Raw genomic sequence first — 18,236 nt, 5'->3', positions numbered from 1 at the left:
GAATGAAACCATCAGAGAAAATTATATCTATGATTAAAAAGTACAATGAAACCTATATGTGTTTGTGAATACTGGAACATGCACATCTGCATACACGTCATATGCACAGACTGTATGCTTCAAAAAAAAATGAAAAAGGAAATTTAAATTTTGTTAAATAGGTCAAGAACAAAGTAGGATTTCAGTGTAAAGGGTTCTTGCACTACTGAACAACTGATTTGGGTATTATACAAAATTTATGCTATTTAAATTGTCATGAGGAGACCCCGAGTGGTAGAGGAGTTGAGGCTGTTCACTGTTGAGGGAGAGATGTTGGATATGAGTGTTTTCTACGCAGGTAGAAAAACCACCTTCAGCTGCCCAAGCCCGCTGCAGGGCACTTGGCGGTCGCCCCACGGACCACGGCACCTCCCCAGCTGTAGGGACCGACATCCTATCGAGGCGGAAACCACTGCTCTGGAGCTGTAGCTCCAGACATACCCACGCAGCAGAGTAGGGCACACCATGGGTATTTCTAGCAGAGAGGGTACGTTGGGGCAACAGAGCCCCCAGTAGAGACCCACTCAGGCTGGCAGCCTACCCTGGGCCATGCCGTGCCACAGCCCCCTCTGCCGCGGCCGGAGCGGGACTGGCGATGGCAGAGCTGGGGCAGTGCCGCACTTCTGCGCTTCATCTTCAGGGGCTAGTGCAGATCCCTCCCGGCGCGCTGCGAAGGTGTGCTTTAGTGTGTCTCTCTACAGCTCATACTATGCTGGATAGTGATTACTCGTGGCAGCCCTCCCAGTGAGCGTACTTCGATACCACCGCGCAGTCAGCGTAAGGTTCAAAGAATAGAAGGAGGCTGCAGTTGCGTCCTCAGGACTTCATCTTCCAGTGGTTTCCTTCCACAGTTTTGCTTTTGCGTAAGCTGTGCTCATGCAAAGGATGCCTTTGAAAGACCACATTTCTTTTGAGGCAAATGTAAAAGGTTGGGTTTTTTTTTTTTTGGTTTTTTTGGTTTTTTTTTTTGGGGGGGGAGGGCGGAATTAAATCCATTTGAAAGGGTTTTTTTAGTAAAAATACACAAATATCACTTGCTTTTCCCCCAGACTATATTTTGAGATAAGTCCAATTCCTAAAGGGAATTTTTGGGTGTATTTCAGCCAAGCTATTCTGCATTTCTAAATACCCATGTGAAGAGCCAGATATACAACTTTGTAGTTTATTATGATTAAATCTGTAGAATCAGTGATTTTACCTTGTCCTTCCAGTATGAAACAGGATCAGTCCCATTGAGAGGCACACTTTTCATCCCCCCTATCCCAAGGGCACTATATAGTGGTGTGTGACTCCTGTGATTTACATGAAAAAGCAGCTTGAATATGGTATGGCTGGGACAGGGAGATGGGACTAGTAGCATCGCCCTGCCAGCCCCGCAGAGCCTTGCCTTTTATCGCCAGTCCTTTCTCTTCATCTCAGGAACCTCTCTCAGTAACGAGCCATGTTACTGGGAGGAGGAGGAGTCCTGCCTCCCTATAGATCTTCAGGACTTATCACACTCTTCCCGATGGATATATATCAAACACTGTTTTGTTCCCCTTTAGCCACAAGAAGTATTCTGTTTCTCTTCAAGCTGGCCTGCCAAAGCAGCTGGGTCCTGAACAGGGCCAAAAATAGAGGTTTCCATCTCAGCAAGCCAGGGAAAGAAGACTGGGAGAAAATGGTAAAGGAAGAAGAGGAAGAGGAGGAATGTTATCCCAGATATAGAACAGCTTTTTGGAAGAAGGAACAATAGTGTCTGAAAAAGACACTGCTGGAGGCTGAGTGTGGAGGCTGGTTTAGGAACTGGCTGTGTTTTTACAGCTGACTTTACTGAACTGGGCCAAACCGCTTCTAGCATTGGTCCCTTGCTTTGCACAGGAAGGTCTGCCATCAGTGAAGGTCTGCCATCAGTAAAGGCAGCGAGAGAATTACTCAATTAATATTTCATATTTATACCTGTGTAATTCATATGGCTGTGAAATTATTTTTCTTTAATTTAAGATTTTTAAATTGTAGTAATTTCTCATTATTATAAAGATGCTGAATTATGTTAATGAGTGATTCTATTTAGCTGTCACTGATTCAGTACCTCTAAAGCTCCTATTTTCTTTTTTTTCAAAGGCAGGTCAAACAAATCCAGCAATAAAGCTGTTTGTAGTTAATCTGTATGGACCAGCACATACACTGGAACTGATGCCACCTGACAGCTTTAAGTCAAGGTACATAATTTCATTGTTTTGAAACTCATGTTTAATTTAACCTGACTGTCTCTCAGGCTAATCATTGCCTTTTTACATCAGCACAACACTTATCTTTGATCTCTGTCCCCATGGCTGAACATAATGATGATAAAATAAAATACAGCTGTACTGGTTTGATGCTCCTCTTAAAAATTACAGGGATCTGGTATTTACTCATGTCTGATGTCCTGAGAAGCTCCAGTTTACTTGAAATATATGAACTTAACAATCTTAAACTATGGTCCAAGGGGCTGACCACAGCCCTGTTTCTGAGGTTGTTCCTGCATTCATTCCCAGCCTTTCCTTGCTGTGTGCCAACTCGTTGCTTTCAGTCTCTGAAATGAGATTGCAGAATACAGAAGTGTATTACAAATGTGCAGAACATGTAAGCAGGGTGTTCCCTCAGAGAAATATCCCAAACTTTGCCAATCCAGCAGGTTACAGCAAGTTTCGTTTCTCATCACGGCCAACAGATGCAGTGAGGAGACAGAAGGTGAGGTGCAATGCTGCCAGGTCACATAGGCTAAGCAGGGCGGTGCTGTGTTTTTCGGGAGAAGGTGCTTCAGAAGCACTGAGCTAATTTAACAGTCCCTTTGACTGTGGGGCTGAAGAAATGAGGTCTGGCTGCAACTGGTGAATCTCCTGCTTCAGTTACTACCTTAAGCTGAGCTCCCAATTACCTGTCCTCACTTTGAGGTGCCTTTTTGTTTAAGGGAAGAAAACTTTCATCCCTTCCCATGCATGTATTCCAGTTTGTAGAATTGCAGTTGTATTGATTAAATTCCCATTGTGGTTTCAGTGCACATGTTAATGATTGTCTAACCCTAAATTATTATATAATACAGGTAATAATAGCAATAAAAGAGTAACCACAGTCCGGATCTGGCTGCGGGCTAAGGGCCAGGGAATTGCAACTTCCTCTCTTCAGTCAGGGCATTTTCAGATGGGGAAAGTCGTGGAAAGGATTGGCAACCCTAAAGCTACCGCTAGCTAACCCCCCTCCTTCTGAATATAGTTGCTTTTTTTGCAGTTCCTACAAAACCCAAAAGATTTTTTGGTAATTGTTCTCAAAACAATCAAGATGTTAACATGGGCTCTGATTCACAACCATTGCAACCAATTTTAAGCTGGCGTAGCACTCTTCTACACAAATTGAGGTACCCTAATTTAGTGCAGGAATAATTTAATAGTGAATTGTTCATTGCAATTATTTATGTCAGCTGGAATTCTTACTGATTGTGTTAGTGAAAGGAATGATTTGGGTTTTTTTGAAGTATTTGCTTTCTGTTGATAGGCTACTACTGAAAAACATAATAAAATCTCCTGCTGCTTGCTAAACCTTCATTAATTTAAGTGACAATGTAAGACCTGAAAGAGATTCCTTGCCATCAAGATTAGCATCTTAACTCTCTTAAACAGCATTAAAATTGTCCTTTAAATGTCAGAAGGCACAAAGAAGTGAAATGAGAAAGCAATGCATAAATCCCCAAGAAAAAAAACATCTTGAAAATGTTGTTCAGATGTTATGGTATCACTCTAGATTTTGCAGATTCATTCTTCCTCCCCAGCAGATTGAAAATAAAAGTAGAATCAAATGAATGAATATCAGTATCTTAAAACCTTTTTTGCATCTTGAAGCTGTAGGCTAGCAGTAGCTCAATTTGCGGAATTTCTTTTGTGAGCCTTAAGGAGCATTTTTGCCAGATTTTTGAGTCCTTGATAAAGATATTGCTGCTCTTTAATTGAAATAATATTCATGTTTAAAATTCTGTTTTGCTGCTGCATCAGAAGACAGAGTAAAACTATTTAAACCTGGAAAAAAGTTAGTTTTGTCTTAATTTTAGCTCTTAAGGTATAATGTCTGTGCTATAAGATTTAGAAAAATTACATGGTTGCCAGCCAAGTATACTGTAAATCTTGCATTCTGACTCTGGATTTGAGTAGCAGTCATCACACTGGTCATCAATCCATATATATCCATATATCAATATATAGAGAGGTATGAAGAATACACTTTGAACAGGCCTTTCTAGAGTAGAAATCATTGGAGTTTGTGATGGTTGGGAGGTTTGGGGTTTTTTCTAAGTATTAGCTTTTTTAATAAAAGTAGTAGCTACTTTTAGCAGTCAGGTTTTTTTCAGTACCTTTCTAATGTGTTCATTATGTAGTCATTAGTAAATAGGTCATGGGAGTCTTTCAGAATTAAATGGAATGGGACACTGTCATACATAGTTTTATGGATCTTTCAGGGCAGAGGCGTTTTGGAAATAGGTATTTTACAAGTCGTAACCAACTGCTATTACAGGAGAGATTCACTCCTATGCAGAGAAACCACACAAATGGGGAGGGGGGTGGAATTCTGTTATTTATAACCACAAAAAGTAACATTTAGATTCTCAACTCTCCCCAAATTGTGTGCAGTACAGGACCTCTGAAGACAGAAAACTGTTTCTCTGATTTTTAGAGCATCTGGAAACTTAATGTAAGATTGAGTAAATTCAGTGTTCTGCCTTCATTTACGTCTTGCCGTGATTCTATAAAGGTGCTTGGTAATATTTCCCAAGTTTTGTTCAGGTTGTTCTGATGTAAAGATAGCAATAACATTTGTAAATTTACTCCTGAAAGTTTTATTCTGTGGAAAAATGTACCATCTACTGTGCACTGCCCACAAAAAGGCTGACAATCTTCCTTTAAACGTGTGGTTGTATTCTGTGCAATTACTGTTTCCCCCTTGGTGTTTCCATTTCACTTGTACAGCTACATTATGTTTTCTTCAGTGGCAAACATGATTCTGTACTGCAGGGCTTTTTTCTCATTAGTCCTAGAAAGCCAATATACATGTAAGGTGAAATATGTGAGCATTCGTACCCTGCTAGCTCCTGAAGTTCCAGTTGGAAAGCTTAGACCTCCTGCTGCAAATCTTGAAAAAGCACTATGGTGTGCAAGCAGTCGGTTCAAACCACAGTACCTTAGGACACCTGAAGAATCCTTGTAACTGGTGATATTTATATATACGGCATAAATATGATACTAAGAAATTACATAGGCTGATTTTTCAAACCCCACGCTTGACTTTAGACCTGTCAGGCAGAAGAATTTAATTTCTTTTCCAAAGTGAAAATTGCTAAGACAGAGAGAACTGAAATAACATGAAAGAAGTTGCAGCTGAGTTATTAGAGTAGAACTGTGCTTCCATACACGATGAAAAGATTTTTCTGCTAGAACCACAGTTCTAGCAGAACATCGGCTCTTGCCAGTCTCCGTGGCGGGGGTCGTCCACTGTTTGCTTTCCCTTCGCAGTCACAGTGAGCAGACTGCATTGGCTCTGCACTAAGCCCAGCCGCTGCTGACCAGGTAGTTTTAAAACATGCTATAAGAAATTAAGTCAGTCCTTTTTCTTATTTTTCCCAATAGTGTTTATATGTCATATATACCTGCTTTTAAAGAGACTGAAATATACAGTCAGACCCTTCTGACTTTGTGTGACAAATTTAAATCATTTTTATTGATTTTAATTAATCTTTTTTAATGGAACTGGAAACACTTAAGAAATTGAGTTTGCGTAATTTCAAATAATGCTCTTGCAAGCCTCACCAATGTTTTTATTAACCATGCTTTTCCAAATCAACAAAATCATTTGGATATTTATGTATCTCTAGTTTGAAATCACCTTTTGAATATAGAAAGGTTGGGTTTATACCTCTGGCAGCCGGTTTGTCTGAGCCTTGTGTTGGAATAGAGGGTTTATTTGATTCTGACTGGAAATGGGAAAGATGGGGAGTGTGTGGTATTAAGAAAACTAGGGTTTACTTCCAGCTTTTCTTAGGTGTGCTATATCTAGTCACTTCTTTCACACTTCTGCCCCTCCCCTCTTCTGTAACTTGCCAATAAAAATACCCATCTCACAAGGTTAATGTAAAGGATTAATTCACTATCATACCTTATAGCAAATGGCTGTAATTCAGCCAAACCCTACAGGATAAAAATATATTCACATACAATCATAGAATGTTTTGGGTTGGAAGGGACCCCTAGAGGTCACCCAGTCCAACCCCCCCGCAGGAGCAGGGACACCGCTAACTAGATCAGGTTGCTCAGAGCCCCGTCCAACCTGGCCTTGAATGCTTCCAGGGATGGGGCCTCCACTACCTCTCTGGGCAACCTGTTCCAGTGTTTCACCACCCTCATTGTAAAGAATTTCTTCCTTATATCTAGTCTAAACCTACCCTGTTTTAGTTTAAAACCATTATCCCTTGTCCTGTCACAGCTGGCCCTACTAAAAAGATTTTCCCCATCTTTCCTGTAGGCCCCCTTTAGGTATTGAAAGGCCGTAATCAGGTCTCCCCGCAGCCTTCTCTTCTCCAGGCTGAACAAGCCCAACCCCCATACTTTATTTTATTGAAGCTTTCCCACACAATGCCAAGGTATTTATTGATTATTCCCTTACCAGCTTTGTGGGAAGAAATGCAAGTTCTGCACGTGGGCCAGGACAAGCCCCTGGTCAGCCAGGGCTGGGACCCGGCTGCTGGCCCAGCCGTCCTGCCGAGGACTGCGTGCTTGGGACTGGATGGGAGACAACGGCACACGCTCCTTGCCACCAAGGCTGGTGGTCCCTACCCTAGGAGGAGTCTGGCCAGCAGGCTGAGGGAGGTTGCTCTGTCCATCACCCGTAACCAATTTGGGGGTTCAGGGAGGACAACAGGAGTCTGTCAGTGGGCTACCAGGATGGTCATGACCAGGGCCATGGCTGCGAGGAAGTGGGGAGCAGAGCTTGTTAGCCTGGCTGGGATGGTGGCCACCAGCACCCGTGGGAAGGCGAGCTAGAAAAACTCCTTTCAACCAAATATCTGTGGGCTTGATGATCTTAAAGGTCTTCTCCAACCTAAATGATTCTATGATTCTTAGTCTCAGAAGAAAACTGCAGCACATACATCAATGTATGCATAAAGTCATGTATAGTGTCAAAATACTGACAAACTGTCGTTATCTTGGCTATTTTGCAGGTGTCTCAGTTTGTGTTGTTTTCCATGTGCGTTTCTGAGAATGACATTTTCTATTAGTATCTGTAAATTCTCATACACTTTTCTATACTCAACAATATAAATAATTTAAGAATACAGTAAATATTCTAGAGCATTGTGCATGGGGCAAGCTTCTGTTGTTTACCTTCTTAGAGAACAACCTGCCAGCAAACTAGGGACTGTAATAGGTCAGCTTTCTTCAGCTGAACCCTGTTGTATTTGTTATCCAAACCCAATTTAGTAATACCATCATCAAAAGTAAGGTTCCTTTTTCCATTGCCATAGATGTTAAATGTCTTCCAGCTATTCTTATAAGCACATTTCTTTCATAATCAGCTGACTGGTTTAAAGTTAGAGCAGATTTCTTCATTATAGTGAATGACATGATGTTGCAAAGTTTGACTCTTTTTCTTGAATAGTTTTTTATTTTAAAGTTTAAAACCATGGGGTTGCACTCTTTGGTTTGCTTGTTGACTGTGTCACCTGGTCTCATGTTAGATCTTGTGTTATTTTTGGCATATATTTTTGCTCTTCAGTAAGTTAAAAAGTATTTTGAACCAAAAAAAGCCCATAAGCATTAGACTCAGAATATACCTGAAGTCACCATTCATAGTCATCGTTCTGGTATCCACATGTGAAAATATCTCTCTTACTAAAAGTCACACATAACAGCCAGAAGAAAGTTGGGCATTTTGGGTTGTTCAGCTGTGTTCTTCAAATGTAGCTCCAGAGCAGGGCTGGGTGAAGCTGCAACGATCGGCTGTTGCCTGCATCTCCTGTGTGCAGCACCAGAGTTGTACACAACGGTGCTGTCGGCACTTAGCCTCTTTGATCTAGTAACAAGTCTTTTGAATGTATGATTAAATATGTCTTGTCAAAGAGTGGTGAGATCTCCATCAGTGTTAGATTAAAAGCCTAATCGGATGCAAGCCAAGGCCCTTCTTTTAAAGGGGGGCTGAGTTTCCAGACAAGTTTGCTCCAGTGTTGCAGGACTGTGAGAGCTGCCATGAGTAGAGAGTTGAAGCAAATAGCCTGGCTGGGATGACAAGCTGCACCAGGTCTTCCTCTGTAACACCCCCAGTCTGCCAGCCTCACAGGAGTTTGGGAGGAGGGAGGCAGATACTCCATACCCTTAGTCTGCACCTAGGAAGCCTCCCTGGCTCCGCCAGGGGTGCTGAGGGACAGACAGTTTGGTGTTACCAGCTATTTGTGAAAACGAAAGCTGACACGTGCTAGTCCTGGATGTGACGTCCCTTCATGCAGAAGTCCCGTTATGAAATACTTGTCATTTTATAACAATCGACATTTTAAAGTGGTGCCTGCCCTCTAACATTAACGACTTTTTTGTGTATGTGGCAGTAGGGCTGGATTCTTTTGCAAAAACATGTGTCTTCTGAAGGTGTTTGGAAAATACTGGCTTCTGTTGGAAGTGTTTGTTTTTAAGCTGGCCGGCCAGTACATGGTTCATGTGTATTCGCAAACAGGTATTTCACAAGTATACACTTTGCACTTGGTAGAATTTATATATTACAAATGGCTGAGGAGGAAGTACTAATGGAGAATAAATTGCCCAGGGGAACAGTGCCCTAGGAATGAGCCTTGCCCCTTGTAGGGCATTTGGGGTTATTTTCTCCATCCCTCAGTACGGATGCTGTCATGCAGTACAAATCCAGCATTTGATGAACTGTCTATTTTTTAAACAAAAACATCTAATCTGAAACAGGAATGATCTGAACATTGCATTTTCAAATGTTTACTTAGGGAATATTACATCACCATGGTGAAATGGATAAGCAACACCAAAGCTGTGGTGAGATGGTTAAACAGACCTCAGAATATCTCCATCCTTACAGTTTGTGAAACCACGACTGGGGCTTGCAGCAGGGTAAGTCGGATTTTTTCGTAAGATCTCTTTTCAAGGTTTCTTCCTGCAGTTTGTTTTCATATTCAGAAAAAGATTTTCAGAAATCATTTTGCAGATGCAGTAGTTGCAAGCTGAATATAATTAGTCAACAGGGAGGAAATAGATGTGAGAAAATTCCAAATCTGGTGAAATGATTTCATGCAATTAGCAACTTTGAGTGACATTTTCAGAATTACTAAGCTTTGTTCATTCATTAACTTCAGTGGAAACTGCAGTTGCTGAACATCATGTACTTCGGATATTGCTAGCACGGTGACAAGCTTGTCTTCCGTCAGATATTTTCAGCTGCCTGGTTTCTCCTCTCTCCCCCTACAGAGTTTCATTTCAGATCTTTCTGTCTCTCACAGCTTACATATGTTTAAGGCAGAGGTGTAAAATTCTGATAATCCCTGCAAATTCAATAGCAGAATTAAAGAACTTCAGAAAAAAGTAAAATTGAAAGGCAACAGGGATATCTCATTTTGAATATAAGTCAAGCTGAAATACATTTTTCTATTTGAATCCAGCCACATCCCATCCCTTGACCCAGACTTTGACTTCTGACATTCCTGCATTACATCTCTCCACTTTCGGAGTCAATCTTGCATCTTGAATGCAGTTGGCCACTTTCCCGTTCTGAGTCACGATCTCTTCCCAGAACCAGCTAAAAGTATAAAGTATGTTTTCTATACATGCTAATATCAGTACCAGCAGATGCTCCAAAGTCAAGGGTATAATTTGGCAGTGCAAATGGTTATGAGTGATTAATGTAGGTCTAAGTTTGGCCTCTGAGTCAAAAGGCTCCCATCAGTGTCTGCTACTGAAGTCAGTCATGTTGAAGTGTTAGGAATTATTTCTGAGCTTGTCTGCTTCTTTTGCTACATAGTGCAGGTTGCTTTTCCCAACTCAGAAGCCACAGATAAATCCCCAGACTACGGATTAAGATTGTGAACATGGAGATCTGTTGATTGGGTTCCTTTTTACCTGCTTCCTGCAATCCTTGTGCCCTTTTATTTAAAAAGTTGGTCAGGAACCACTGTGAGCAGTTGCTCCTGAAAGGAAACCCTTGTGTGCTCCAAGGTCACTTGGGCTTGTCTGAAGGAGGAGTCCAGGGAGCTGCAAAGCAGGACTTTGAGATTGAGAGACTTCTCTCCAGAGAAAGAAGTGAAGTGCCACTCCAGAAGAAATGAAGTGCAGCAAAGGGATGGGTGGGTGGGTGAGGAAGGGTAGCGATGCAGCGTGACTGTAGTGAGCGCAGCTCGGGCAGGGCTCGTGCCTGTAACCTGGGACAGTTCCTTCACTGGGATAAGCTGATGCTCTGGAATTCAGTAATGAAAGAGGAAAGGCCATACTGTGAGAATTTAACATTGTGTCAGACCATTTGATTTCAGCTGAAAATCTGGGGGTTTAATTTTTTTATTTTTTTTAGCATTTTGTACATGTTCACAATTCCAAAAAGTGCTGTATAAAACCAGCTGCTGTAGTAGCTACAAATTTTTTCATTTTTCAGGCCATGTATGTACAGATGCTTCTACAGCTAATAAATTTTCATGACTTCAGCATGACTGTGACAATTTACAACAGTTGACGTATATTCTATATTTTTTTCCAACAATGTGTTCATAGTGTTTGGGGGTTTTTTTAGGTGGCATGATATGAGATACGAGTGTGACCAATAAAAAACAATCATTTGCATTTATTTTTTTTCTCTTCACTAAAGCCACACTACAACCCATTAAAGCAAAGGATTGTGATTTGAAAAGGTTTCATACTTTGAGCTCGATGCTGGCTGTTTGCCCAGTGTTGATGAAGGACCTAAAATATCCAGTTGTCAGATGATGCCTAGAGGTAAAAAAACAAATGGAACTGCCTGTGTAAAGCTTCTTGATAGCTAATCAGAAAGGACTGAAAAAGGCATTCATAGGTCCCCTGTGGTGTTCCACCAAAAACTCGGAATAAAGCAGCTGACTTTGTAATTAAATTATCATTTGTTTCAATGTAAGTGCCAATGAAGAAATGTGATAATTGTAACATAATAGAAAAAAAACCAAACCATGAAATGGCTAGAAACCTTTTGCTGAATGTGGGAAATGTTTTTGATCTATAGCTATTCCATAAAAGTTTCTTTTTTTTCTTTTTTAGAAATATGAAATGCAGTCAGACCTGTGGCTTCCTAAACAGGTGTAGTATGCATGCTATTACTTGGTGTGTAATGTGTGATTGCTTCATTTTAATTTTTATTTAGTTATATGTTATTTTATAAGCTGTTAAAATCCATTCCTTTTAAAATGGCATACTTTTTAGGATCCTAAATTAATTTAACAGCTGAGGATTATAGCAGTGTCTGGGTAAACATTCAGATGGCAGCTTGTTTCTGTGGTAGTGGGAATCCTGTGACTTTGCATCACACGGAGGACATTCCACTGTCTCACTGACCGTGTCAGTGGTGGAAAGAGATACACACTTCCAGCGAGCAATTCAGCCCTTGGAACCGAAGCACCTCTCTGGGTTTCGGAGGCAACGTTCCCTTCAGTTTCCAATCTCTGCATTCAGTTCAGTAAGCGCTGAGATGACCAGCTGAATAACTACCTAACTCTTGGATGGTTAAAGGCAGATCAGACGAATCCCATTCCAAGCATGTTCTATATACTGTGCTGATTTTTTTCTGATTAAAAAATAACCTCACCAAATTAAAGCCAAAGGAGTTCAAAGATTAGAGGTCGTACAGCCTATAATTGGAATGCATAAGAATATTTCTAAATTCATACCCAGCACAATATGTTGAACTAATATGTCAGCAAATGATTCCATTTTCATAGCTTCAGAAGAGCTATCCAATAAATGGATGAAACACATTCTATTTGAAATACATTTCAGGCTTCATTTTGCAATGTGCAAATGAGAAATCATTTTTAAAAAAATCTATGCTTTTATAGCAAGCCATTTTCCTTTAATATTTCTGTGTAAAGTTAGACATGGAGAGATGGTATCACATCAGGCTACAATTTATGGTAAGACCTTGATTCAAGATATCACTTCAATGTGCTTATTTTTTCCAATTTTTTTAAATCAAAATCAGCGAGTGTTAAGCATGTACTCAGTAATGTGTTGCTGAGTCCAGACCATGGAAACATTTGTTCTCCTCATCACTGGTAGGACTTATCTTTGTCATTAGTTGTATGGGTGTAAAGGAATGTATCCTGGAAAGTCCCGCTGCCTTAGGGATCAGACTACCAGACCTTTCATTGGGAGGGGGGGTTTGCAAGGGCTGTAACCCGTGCTTTAGGACAAGATTGCACGATGGTAACTACTGGCATGAACTACATTTACCTTTAGCCATTTTTGTTAATCTTAACTGAATATATTTAAAATCTAAGGATTTTTCTGCAGTCATCTTATGAGCACAGCAACTACCAAAACCAAGGAGACAAAAAAACCTAAGCTAATATTTTGTTAAGAAGTTTAATGGGAAGTGTGACAAATTAACACAATCTTACATTTATAGAACGAAGAACCAGTTTTCTCCAAGGATGGCAGTAAGTTCTTCATGACTGTCCCAGTGAAGCAGGGAGGCCGGGGCGAATTTCACCACATAGCCATGTTTATTGTTCAGGTAAGGTTTTGGTTCAGGCTATTTTTAATACTCTAGTGGTCATCTAGAGTATCTTTTACGGAGGACACATGACTCAAGCAAAGGCTTGCGCTTCAGTAGAGTCTGAACACTTGTGTTGTGGTCATTTGTCCGGCCCAAGTTGTCACTTGGTGCAGAGGGACTTGTAATACATTTCTTGCAGAATAAGTGGACCGCTCTCTCTTTTCTTAGACCTCTGCAGTGATGGCACGTAAGGTCTGTAAATGAAAGGTACTTCCAAAGTACTCTCTCTGGAAGATTTCATGTTTTCTTTGTACCTCTGTAAACAAGCAGAGATGTTTTCTTGTTAAACCCTTCTGTCAATGATGTTTTATAGCCACAGAAATTCAAGAGACCTGCAGAAATGCTTCTTTTACCCTCTTTATATACACTGTATATGCATAAGTGTAATTTTAAATGTCAATTCAGAATATTCATGATTCTGGTCTCACACACCACAGTAAAGGGAGGCAGTACCCCAAATTCAAAATTTTGTGAAAATTGGGACTCTTTCATTACCCTTTGCAACATTTTCCAGTGGCTTCCATTTCCCAGGGTCACTGCTTTTTCCAAAGAACCTGAAAGAAGATAAATTTGCACTATGACTTTGAAGGTCACCAATATGAAGTTGTGATGAACTAATAAAGGAAATTATGCCCTGGAATGGAACACTCCAAGGCATCTCTTTAAATCAGCAGAGCATTAATCCAGGTACTTTAGCAGAGCCATATGACATAGGAGGGATTATCAAGGTACCCAAAACATCAAAATAGCAGACTTGGCACCAGGCAACTCTATTATCTCCCTTTATGACAGTGTGCTGGTATGAACATTATTAAGTCTGAAATATGTTCACAGTGTACTGCAGACAGAAAAGGAGCAAAAGAACTTTAATGAAAATTTATCCTGAAGAAGCAAGAACAAGGTACTCATTCACTAGAGTAAATATATCAAGAAAGAATCAGACAAGAAAAAAGGGATCAAAGACTTGTCAAATCCTATCTTCTAAAGAAAACAGTAACTCAGATGTCAATCTGGTAAAGGTGTATTAATATAGTAACCACACAAAAATTCACACTGAAACAAAACAAAATTAGTCAATCAAGCCTTATTTTGGTTTCTTTCCCAATATGAATAATTATCTTTAAAATACATTAAATGATAATGATGTAGATCTGAAAATTAACTTGGAGCATTCCCAAGGTTGTTACAGATAGAACCAAATATGCCTTACACCTGTAGGCTCTGATATTTTTTCACTACTAAAGAGCCCAGGGAACTTGATCCTAATTCAGGAAAATATTAAGCAAAGGATTAAGCCCACTCCTATTCAATGAGATAATTAAATAGATACCTACTTGTAAGTACATGTTTTAATCCCACCAGAATAATGTTTAAAGTCAAGCTTATGATTAGGAGTTTAGCATTCTATCCCTTTTAGGCAGAATTAGAGCCCTGGGTACTATACAGCTCCAAAAATACTTCTCTTTTGACCACCATCACCGTAAATAAACAAGTCTGAATGCTATCACCAATGACACATTTGGCTTTAAGTATGTAGCTGCTCCTGAGAAGGGGAAATGTGATATCCCATGTATCAACCACTATTCATCAATAAGCAACATACTGCATGGTAATGGGGCTGATACTGAGCAATAAAGGACAGGAAATGTGTTTATATGATGTGTTTTACACACTGCATTAATCTGATTGTCCATTATTTCTAAAGCAAACATGGAGGCATAAAAATTATATTAACCGTTGCACATAAAGTCTTTTGTCACATTGGATGTTTGTCACACCTTGTGAGAGCCACCGCAGCATAACAGGTGCCCTGCAGAATTTAAAGCAGTTGCCAGGTCGCCGGTACCCAGATGATGACAGTTTTTCGTGATGGAGCTCAGATAACGTTGGAATTTGGCATTCAGATTCTTGTTACTGCTCTGTACTACTCAGCACAGACATCAGCTCATTAACAGAAATCATCCTCCAAATGCAGGAAAGTTAAAACGCAGAACCAACGTGAACATTCAGTGACAAAGAAGTAAATTTTAATGGCTCGCTTTAGGTTAATTTAATCACTGAGGCTTATTTGTCAATCTTACAAGTGCTGGCAAATCATGGTCTTTTTTGGGCTGCATTTCTTTGACTGTACTTTGGAAAAGTGTCTGTCAATGATACAATCAAAGCAGGTTAGCAGAAGCATCCAATGAAACCTTGCAAGGGGAGGTTTCTCTTTAAAAGGTTACTGTCTATCCTATATTATTCACTGTCTGAATGTAGAGGGCTAGATGTGTGTTTTGTTGTTTTCAAATGCTTTTAGTAACTTGTGAAATATTTAAAAGAAACTAATCTCAAAATGGGATTGAGTTGTGTTATGTATCTAGAATTTTCTTACTTGGGGTTTTGCAACTCTAGAAAGCCTCTTTCTTCCAACCACAAAGTAAGAATTATAAAGTAACTTTAATGGATCAAGGCAAGAACTTCCTGCAAGCTTCATAAATTATGTATTATGACTGTAACCTTGAAAAATAACCATGTTTATTAACGCTTGGCTGGGCTCTTTATTGCTGTTTCTTGTTAGATTCTGTGATCTCAATATTTAAATATCTCTTTCAATAGTTGCAGCTTCTCTTTCTCTAGAGAAGAAATAGTCACTTATAATAAATCACTAATTTGTATTTTAATCATTCCTGGAGACAGCACTGAATATGAGAACTTTCCCGAACAAGGGAACTGTCATCATAAACAGATGTACAGCACCCAGCACAGCGTCCTGATTTCAGCTGGTACTTGCAAGACTTGTCATAGAGTTACATCATGCTTTCTATGTGGATCTGTTGGAGAACAGACCAGTTCTAAGGGACTTGTTTCTGCCTTGCCATTTCCAGACATGTCTCATAGGTGTCCTTGAGCATTTTCTGCTTTCTAGTTATTGCTGCTGTTGATGTAGAGCTCAGAGTTTACAAGATACGGTTCAGAAGTACAGGGATTAAAAAAAAAAATATTTGCCTTTATGAATTTTTGTAGGCCACATAACCACGGAGGCCACTGTGATTACATCTGGACTGCTGCTCCAGATTCACAGGGTGCAAGGCCAGAAAGCCCCATTGAGTCCTCCCTCTCACCTCCTTTGCGACTCCGGCTGCTCAGTTTCACCCACTAAAGCTGAAATATAAGCTGAAGTATCACTTCTTTTCTTTACAACATTTGTCTTGAATTTGAAAATTAGGAATTTTTATATCCCGGCCAAGCATCATAGCCCTAGTACAGAAAAAAAACACTCTTCAAGTATGTTTGTAGTTAAAGTTTTAATCTTCAGAAGCCTAAGCAAGAATTTTACCTTTTGCACTAGGAAGCACTCTGGAATGAGCTTCTCACTCTTCAGATTGCGTTCTTTTTAACCTGTGTCTGACGAGGAGTCTGCTGCAGCTTCCAGCCCAAAGAGTTTGGTTTTACCTAAAGATAGATATGCATTGCATCCTGACGTTTCTGAATTCAGTTCCTGGTGCATTGGCTGAGAAAACTGCCGTCACTTTCTTTGAGAGAGTTTTTGAATTTTCCCTTCCGGCAGTTATTTTCCTAGGCTCGCACTGGCATAGAAACAAGTTATGAGCAAGGGGTGCTCCCCAACTTGTAAGCATTTGCCAACATTTGGAGGCTATTCTTACACTCTCCTTATAGACCCTGGGCAAAGAGAGGCTTCTCCAGAGTGCCTGGTGGCTTTAGCTAGGTTTAGATCCTGTTAACTTCTGTGTCTGAGTTTGTGCGGTGCATTTCTCGTAGAGGTTTGCCTGCCTTCTTGGATGAGGGTGATGTTGGTGTCCTGTCTTGGCACAGCATCGTAGTAGGTAGTCTTGGCTCAGTACAAGCATGTGATCAACATGAAAGTTTGGTGAGCACACTCTGGGGCAGAGTTTTGGTTACAGGGGTCTGAGTTAGACTCCTCTGCTATGCCCCTGTAAAGGAAAGGAAACCCTAAGAGAAACAGAACTGGAAGTATTGTCTGTTGGCATGTGGGCAACTGAAAGAAAAATTGTGATGGAAACAGAGATGGGTTTAATGACTTTGAAAAGTTTATGTATGGGAGGGAGAGGATACTTGAAGTTCAGGCCTGTCAAAATGCGAGGTTTGTGATTTAAAGATGTTATGTTGCACGTTAAAGTTTAAAAAGATGTAATCAGTAATGACATGCAGACAATCCTGCTAGGCAAAGAAAAATGTACCAAGTAAAGGGAAAGTTAATATTTTCCATCTCTCTCCAGGCTAAAAGTGAACAAATCAGTGTGAGACACCTGACATCAGGAAACTGGGAAGTTATCAAAATCCTGGCGTATGATGAAAATACTCAAAAGATGTAAGCCCTGTTCTCTTTGTTTATGAAAATATCTGAGTTATTGAAGTGGAATACATTTAACTGGAAATAGTGTATCTAAAATTAAGGAACAATATTTCTTTCTTTTCTGAGCATTACCATAAATTTTACACTCCCAAATACATAAAATGCAGTTGTCAGACAATTTATCTGCCAGTGTATTACTGCATGTGTTTATATGCAGAGTGAAAAGGAGCATACCGTGACATCAGTTGACTCACTGTATTTTTTAAATAAAAGAAATCAACACACAATACAGCAGTAATAAGATTTTGGTGGCCCTTTCCTGGATTCCAGAAAAGAAATCATAGCAAATTTTTACTTGATAAAATCCTTGAATCTTCAGTTTTCGTGATTGCTAGGTTACTGCATGAGATCTCGGGACTTTGGGGATCTGATTCAACCTCATAAATTCAAATTATATAGAGCTATTATCCAAACCCCTGATTTTCACCCAGATCACTCAGAGAGAATCTTTCGAAAGCCCATCTTGCACTATAGTGGGAAGGAAATGCAGCACATACTTGGTGATTTTGGGGGGCAGCAAAGAACTGACACAAAACATCTGAAGGCCCCACATCACTTCAGTGGATCTTGGTTAGTCTTCATGTATATCTAACCATGGCAAAAAAATAAACAGATGTGTCTAATTCTGATACGCTTTAAAATAAATGGTGTTTCAGCAAGGACCTTTTTGGGGCTGCAACAATGCCTGTCATCTCCACTGGTACTGGAGAAACACCCTTTCTGACCAATACTTCCATGGGTTTTGAAAATATATCTGTGGAGAATTTCTTGATACTTCTCCAAGGTTCAGGTAAAAAGATGAGGTCTGGATGTGCTCAGCCTGCAGAGAGGTGGCAGATGGCTGTGGGTTGTCTCTGCCACTTCAAAGGACTTCCTTACCCTCCTTCTGCCTCTCAGGCAGGAACTTTGTGGGCATCACATCTGGGACACACCAAGGACTTGCCTTGATGTCCTTGTATAAGCTCTACTAAGCCTCTTTGTACCCACACAACCTTGTCTGTAAACCATTGCCTAGGGT

General features: G+C 40.2%; 1 protein-coding gene across 3 annotated transcripts in view; it reads left to right on the top strand.

The window, feature by feature from the left end:
- DPP10 (dipeptidyl peptidase like 10) overlaps nucleotides 1-18,236 on the top strand; it is a 235,183-nt gene that overhangs the window by 189,337 nt on the left and 27,610 nt on the right. For 2 of the 3 annotated variants that reach the window (XM_035896713.1, XM_009641235.2), the window contains 5 exons: nucleotides 2,143-2,240; nucleotides 9,044-9,167; nucleotides 11,328-11,366; nucleotides 12,691-12,798; nucleotides 17,082-17,173. In XM_035896713.1, the coding sequence (XP_035752606.1) occupies nucleotides 2,143-2,240; nucleotides 9,044-9,167; nucleotides 11,328-11,366; nucleotides 12,691-12,798; nucleotides 17,082-17,173 (461 nt within the window). The remainder of the gene's footprint in view (nucleotides 1-2,142; nucleotides 2,241-9,043; nucleotides 9,168-11,327; nucleotides 11,367-12,690; nucleotides 12,799-17,081; nucleotides 17,174-18,236) is intronic. The other variant, XM_035896712.1, reaches the window with a different exon arrangement.

Source organism: Egretta garzetta, unplaced genomic scaffold, assembly GCF_000687185.1.
Source record: "Egretta garzetta isolate BGI_Z169 unplaced genomic scaffold, ASM68718v1 scaffold416, whole genome shotgun sequence".
NCBI lineage: Eukaryota > Metazoa > Chordata > Aves > Pelecaniformes > Ardeidae > Egretta > Egretta garzetta.
Note: the sequence above shows the minus strand (reverse complement) of the source record. Positions and strands in the feature narration are given on the sequence as shown.